This window comes from Neoarius graeffei, chromosome 7 (genome assembly GCF_027579695.1).
Source record: "Neoarius graeffei isolate fNeoGra1 chromosome 7, fNeoGra1.pri, whole genome shotgun sequence".
Lineage (NCBI taxonomy): Eukaryota > Metazoa > Chordata > Actinopteri > Siluriformes > Ariidae > Neoarius > Neoarius graeffei.
In genome coordinates, this window is record NC_083575.1 from 2,935,554 (window position 1) to 2,942,573 (window position 7,020).

The following is a 7,020-nucleotide window of genomic DNA, read 5'->3' on the forward strand; positions in this document are numbered from 1 at the left end:
AACCCCCAAGAGAAGAGAGTTCTCTTAACGTACCCATGTCCTTCCTGTTTCTCTGTACTGCATTTTAAAGCTCATAGGCAAAGGTTTTCAATTTATGCACATTTGAAACTTTATATGTTAAAAACCCTCTGTAATTTTCTTCTGGTCCCAAGAAGTATTGTTAAGTAATAATTAAAATAAGTTAGCACGGATCGCGGCGATTTTCTGTTCGGCAATTTTCGAGACCACTCGGCGCGTGACGTCATTCATGACAAACAGACCGCTTGAGTTGAGTCCACTTCCATTTACTCACATTGCCGTTCGGCTTGAGTGCAGACGTGCATTCAGGAATTTCCAAAGAAAAACCCCCATGCCTTATTGTTGTGCAGTGAACTGTAACAACGGGACCGGTTCAGGAAGAAGCTTTTACCTTTTTCCGAGAGAGGAGAAGAGGCGGAGAGAGTGGGTTGTGCACGTGAAGCGGGAGGGTTGGCAGCTGGGTAAATACGGGCTTGAAGTGCTTGAATGATGTGTATTTCCTGAGGTGAATTCGTACCAGCTGTCAACAGGTGCTTGTCAAAACAGGCTTACCCTTTTATAGTAGCTGCTGATGTCATGTTAAATTGATGGATAACGTATTGCTAGGTCACCTGTAGTTTATATTGTTAATAGGGGTTGCCAAATGATGTTTTTTGCAGGGCATAAAAAACCTGTAAAAGTTGGTTTTTACTCAGAGTAGAATAGACCCTTTCTAGTGACTGATGGCATTCATGCAACAACAAAAAAGGGATTGTAATAAAATCTCATTGAATCAAAATAAATCTCATGTTTTATTTTTTTAAATATCGTTGACCTGTACCTGAATGTTTTTGAAAATAGGATCAAGTGACACGGATTCTGTCACTTAATGACATCTGCAACAACCCACTGATTGCAATACTCTCTCATGTCTTGGCTCATTGTCGCCAACTGGACCTTCATCCTTGCTGTACTCCAGGAAGGTCACCTCCAAAACATCAATATCCAGGCAGTTTGATTAGAATCCTTGGGCCTCTACTACGCACTTATGACCCTCAGGGATTCTAACTTCTACTGATGGATAAAAATGACAGCATCTGCGCACTGCTGCAGTAGGCATCACCTGACAATTTCCACAGCTACACCTGTGAAAATCAGGATACCTTTTGAAACATTCCATGTATATGTGGAAGAGAATTTCCTTCCGACAAGCGTCACGAACAACGGAAACTCATCCCTCAATGGTATAAGAGAGACCGCATATTCACACTAAAAATACCTCCTACATACAAATCCCTAGAACAGGAAATTGCAGCAAGAATAGAAAAGTATATACATTTCCAGCCCTGTTTGGTGGGTTTCATACAAACTGCGACCACAGATTATTGGCTATATGCTGGACCAGAAACATGTGAACACAGGATGTTCATGACGAGTAGTTTGATACTTGATCATTCAGCACTTTGACTTCACTTCATCCTTTGTTGTAACTGAAAGATAAACCTCATTTAAGTGCAGTTTTTGATTGCAGAGTTTTTCCAGTATTGGGTATTTGTTTTCCACTTTTCATTTAAATGCTTGGTAGTTGAAAAAAATCATTTGATAGACAAGATGAGATGTCAGGCCCGATATATTGACCCCGGGAAATATCGCGGATGGCAGGCTAATGTGGCCTACCGGCGCACTGTCCAGTAATCGTTCCCTTTCAGAAGGGCTCTTATTTAGTATTACAGCGAAAGTAGGAATTTATCATAACTACCAGGATAAATCGTTTGGGCACGAGTCTTGTTGAGGTCCGGCGTCGCCGCGATCAGAGTCGGCCGAGTCGCTGTCCGATTCCGAGGCCGCACGGTCAAACCAGTGAGCCACATTCACTGATTGCTTCGCAACAGCCATAGGGTCATACATATACGGTTTCACCTCTCGATATTCAATTTGGAGAGTTCCTTCTTCAAAATCGCTCTCGCTTTCAGACATTTTACACAACCTCTCACGACCAAAGTCCGTACACGTGTGCTCGGTTCACAGGTAAACACAGAGCTGCTCCCGGTCTGTTTGGCTTAAATGACGTCACGACGGCGGTCCCCTGGCGGTGAAAGTGCGCGTAAGTGAGATGTAAACAAACCTTCGGAAATTGCGCAAACCAGTCTATTTTAACCATTTTATTCAATTTTAGGGTGCAAATTAGACACCAGGAAGATTGAATTCACTTTTTGCGTCGTTCTTCTAGAAAATAAAGTTGATATTCTACGTTTCATTTCCGGTTATTGTTTATGACCTTTAAACTGAAACTGGGCCTCAGTAGGCATCGAGGTCACTGTGTGTGTGTGTGTGTGTGTGTGTGTGTGTGTGTGTGTAGCTGAAGCAGCAGCAGGAGGAGCAGCTCAATATGAGGAGTGTAAACGGTGTTTATGCCTCTGCTACGCCGAAAATGAACTCGCAGGTACAGTTATCACTTTATTCATTTGATTGATTTAATTTAATTGGCTTGAAAGATTTTAATTTTGATTTTTAGAACAGGTGTGTGTAAATATGCTCTGTGTCTGTGTGTGTGTAGACGCCTCACACACCGTCCAGCTTCAACACACAGCTGTCTCAGCTGTTGGAGAATCAGGAGAAGGAGCTGGAGAGCCGACGTGCGTCCATGATGACAATGGAGGTGCTGCTGGCTGAACTCAACGCCGAGCGCACGGCCAAGAACGATGAGATCCAGAGACTCAGAGTACACACACACACACACACACACACACCATAGTGAGACGTGAGAAAGGGTGGATGGGAGTTTATAGTCAGAAACAAAATGTGTCCCAAATTTATATATAAATTATTCATATTTAGTAATTATAATAAAGAGTGGAGACTGTACTGTGTGTGTGTGTGTGTTCCAGGCTCAGCTCAATGAAAAGGAGAATATGCGTTTGGATATCCAGACTCTACTGGAGCAGTTCTACAACACACAGAGCCAACAGTCTCACAACAGCAGCACCACAGAGTGAGACACGGTCTTTATAATGACAAAGTTTAATTAATGCAAGTTAATTTTCTCAAAACCAATCCATGTTAGCGTGCTAGTCTTCATGCTCTGACTGGAAGAGATCACATAATGGAGAAAATGAATAGAAATAATTTTGAAGGAAAGAAATAACTTGGAAAATTTTCTGGATAAATTATAGAAAACTCACACTGGCTAGTTTATAAACCCAAGCTTTTTCTAAAAGTGTGTGTGTGTGTGTGTTGTAGGAATCTGAAGGATGTAATCCACCAGTCTGTGCTGCGAGACCTGCGTGAGGAGAGGAATGCAAAGGTGATGATCTTAACATCCTCAAACTGCAGGAGTGAGAGAGAGATCTAAATGCCTGTTGTTGTTTTTTTTCCCTGTCATTCAGAATACACTGATGATGCAGCTGGCTGAAGCTCAGAAGAGGTAAGAAGGAAAGGCACGCGCGCGCAGTCAGACCAGTTTATGACTGATTAATCTGAGTTCTGATTGTGTGTGTGTGTGTGTGTGTGTGTGTGTGTGTGTGTGTGTCAGTCTACAGAATCAGGACGTCAGTCTGGTCAAGTCTCAGACGTGCATCCAGGAGCTGACCACTGAACTCAGGAACCGCTGTCTGGAGCTGCGAGAATTTCAGGAGAAATACAACGAGCTCTTGCAGGTGACCTCTGATCACCTCCACTCGCTGACGCTAAGATAGTATGAATGATGATGATGAATGACCCTTTATTGTCACTAGTCACAAGTACCAGCAAAATTAGCCGTCAACCCGTCCATACATATACACATACATACAATTAACACGGGGAGTGGACAGGACAGGAAGACAGGGATGAAAAATACAGTAGTAACATGAGGGGAGGAGAAAAAAGCAACCCCCACACTATGCTCTGGGGGGGAATACAGTGTGGGGACGTTTAAAAAAAAAAAAAAAACACCTCAGCACATAAGCACAAAAATAACACAGTACACTTTACACATGACTCAGAACTCGAGGGGGAGGGGGCGGAGGTATGGGTAACCCAGCGCAAACAAGCAGCCCGGTCCTGCAGCCAGACGGTGCTTACCAACTTGTCATACTGGGGGTAAAAGCAGCGACCATGGAAAGAGGGGGGAGGAATACGAGAGAGTCTAACAGCAGTGACCTTCCGGGGGAGAATTGTTGCCCCAGCAATGGCCTTGGCCAAGGTCAGTGCTGTCTGAGGGAAAGCAGATAAGAATGGGCTTGTTTGTTCTTGGGTTGAGCAGACGCATTCCTTTACACGACTACTCTGATTGTCCACACTGGTCACTCGAATCCATTTTCCTCTGCAAACCCGAAAGCTTCTCCATGATGATATCCATATTGCGGTTCAAGTTCTGAATAGCCACAGTCTGAGTGCCGACAGCTCTGCCCACTGCTTCAATCATGTTGGGCAGCTTTATGGGGCTTTGAACAGCTGTCACCATTTTCCAATTTCCTCGATAAACCAGGGCAATGCCTAATCCAATCAGCAAAAGTCCTGTAATCATGGTTCTGAATAGGTAGATGTCTTCAACGTCCTCCACAGAAAGAACCGCCAGGCACACGACCCGCCACCTCTCCCACGCGTCTATCGTGTAGCCAGCTGCGAACGTTCCGGCAGGACAGGCGGGTTCCCCCGAACCCGGGTTTCTCGTCGAGAAGATTGTGTCAATTGTGTGAAGAGACCAGTTTATCAATTCCATGGTTTTTTAGTTTGAAGAGCAGTGCGGAGAGAGTCTCTCAAAAGTATAGACACTAGACAGATGAGACAGCAGAAGCAGGAAAGATAAGGGAAGGGAGAGGCAGAGAAATGCGACCGCCTTCCGCGAGAGCACCGACAGAAAGACATCTGGACATGACCTCTACTTGCTACATGTAACCATGGAAACGACCTCTAGCTTTTCATCCCCTCAAGCTCCACCCACTATTGTTCCTGAACTGTAGCGTTCCTCCAGGGGAAACGCTGAGTTTATGAAAAAGTCATGTTATTTTGAAATGATGAGATCACAGCCTGAGCGTGTGTTTCTGTAACGCACTCGTGTTAGCCACGTGTTAAACTTTTCTCGTTGTTTTGTCGTGACAGGAAGTGGACGTGTTAAGGAAGCAGGTGGATCACCTGGCCCAGGAGAACGGCAAACTGCTGGGCCACCAGAACCACAAGCAAAAGATTGAATACATGGTCAGGCTGAAGAAGGAGATCACCAAATTGCAGGAGGTCAGAGTTCATCCTTTTTTTTTTTTGCGCCTATTCATCATTCTGTTCATCCACGTTATTCTGGAGAAAGAGGTGAAGAATGATGACTAGATAAATGCATTTATTTAATCATCAGCTGTTTTATTCTTGTTGTGTTTCATCAGTTGAGTGCAGAAAGAAGAGGTCAGGTTCTGATCCGGTTCGCTTTCAGCACCAAGACTGACTTTCCTCTTTTCCTGTTGCTCTTATTTTAGTCCATTTCTCAAGTCTGAATCGGTTTGATTGATTTTGAGTCGATTCAGAGTCAAATCACTTTCTAGTGAGGGTCACACACTTCCAAGTGGACGAGACTTGAGATGAATGATTCATTTTGATGCAATTCCCAGTAGAAAATGATTTTGACTGAGTCGACTCAATGAATCAATATGTATTTTGAGTTGAGTTGACTCATGAGTGAGGGTGTGAGAGTGAGTGCTGTGTTCTCGCCTGCATAAAGAACCGTCGTGAGGACGAGAACACCCCACCAGGGTTCTGTTCTGTTGGAATAAACTGTGTGAATCTGGAAGCACCATGAGTTTGTGTTGTCTCTTGTGTTTCAGGAGAACGAGAAACTCCGACACAAGAGTACATCCTGAACAACAGTGCTGTGGATGCAACATCAACATACACAAACCATACTGGACATCTCAGGAGCTTTCACACACGGTGCTAGGAATATCCCAGGACAGAAAACCACACCTAAGTGGACGAGTTTAGTATTAACCAGTGAAATGTGCTGTAGCGTGAACACGTCGACTCTCCATCAGGTTCACTGTAATTAGATGGTAAAATGTATATAATGTTTTTTTTTTTTCACACATTTAGGAAATTATTTTTTTGACTTGTAGAGGAACAGAAATGATCTTTGAGGCAGCTTCATCACCATTTATTCTATTTGACTCAAAAATGTAACGGCTCATTTCAAAAAGTCACGATATCTTCAGTTCCTTTGATTTTCCTGATGAATTTAAAAGTGAAATGTGAAATTGTCTTTGTGATGTGATCTTGAACACTTCTAATTTTTTTAAATAAAAATTCATTCTTTCTTTTTCTCACTTTCCTTGTCTTAATTGTCTTATGTTTTATCTGTGGTCTCTGTCTGTCCATATGAACGCTTGTAGAAATAACATGTACTCTTTTTATAATCTTGAATTTAAAGAAGGGCATTTCCTGAATTCTGTAGTTTGTAACTTAAATACTGGGAATAAGTCAGATACAATTAATACCACAGCTTATTTGCATGTTGGACCAGTAAAACTTTCAATAAAGATATATTTTTAAATAGTGGTCATGGTTGATTTTTGATTTATTGATCTCATCTCATTATCTGTAGCCGCTTTATCCTGTTCTACAGGGTCGCAGGCAAGCTGGATCCTATCCCAGCTGACTACGGGCGAAAGGCGGGGTTCACCCTGGACAAGTCGCCAGGTCATCACAGGGCTGACACATAGACACAGACAACCATTCACACTCACATTCACACCTACGCTCAATTTAGAGTCACCAGTTAACCTAACCTGCATGTCTTTGGACTGTGGGGGAAACCAGAGCACCTGGAGGAAACCCACGCGGACACGGGGAGAACATGCAAACTCCACACAGAAAGGCCCTCGCCGGCCCCGGGGCTCGAACCCAGGACCTTCTTGCTGTGAGGCAACAGTGCTAACCACTACACCACCGTGCTGCCCTGATTTATTGATAATTACTCTATTATTAAAGGATACTGATGGATGTTTTTCTTAGGACAGTGACAGAGAAATATATTTTTCTGTCACTGTCCGAAGATATTTA

The 7,020-nt window shown here is 43.3% G+C and overlaps 1 protein-coding gene across 1 annotated transcript in view; it reads left to right on the top strand.

Annotated features, from left to right (window-relative positions):
* kif15 (kinesin family member 15) overlaps positions 1-6,479 on the top strand; it is a 54,460-nt gene extending 47,981 nt beyond the window's left edge. Inside the window, exons 28-35 of the mRNA XM_060925132.1 lie at positions 2,357-2,440; positions 2,555-2,719; positions 2,886-2,989; positions 3,238-3,301; positions 3,384-3,421; positions 3,530-3,653; positions 5,080-5,211; positions 5,790-6,479. Of these exons, the coding sequence (XP_060781115.1) occupies positions 2,357-2,440; positions 2,555-2,719; positions 2,886-2,989; positions 3,238-3,301; positions 3,384-3,421; positions 3,530-3,653; positions 5,080-5,211; positions 5,790-5,825 (747 nt within the window). The 3' untranslated portion in view covers positions 5,826-6,479. The remainder of the gene's footprint in view (positions 1-2,356; positions 2,441-2,554; positions 2,720-2,885; positions 2,990-3,237; positions 3,302-3,383; positions 3,422-3,529; positions 3,654-5,079; positions 5,212-5,789) is intronic.
* The last annotated feature ends 541 nt before the right edge of the window (positions 6,480-7,020 follow it).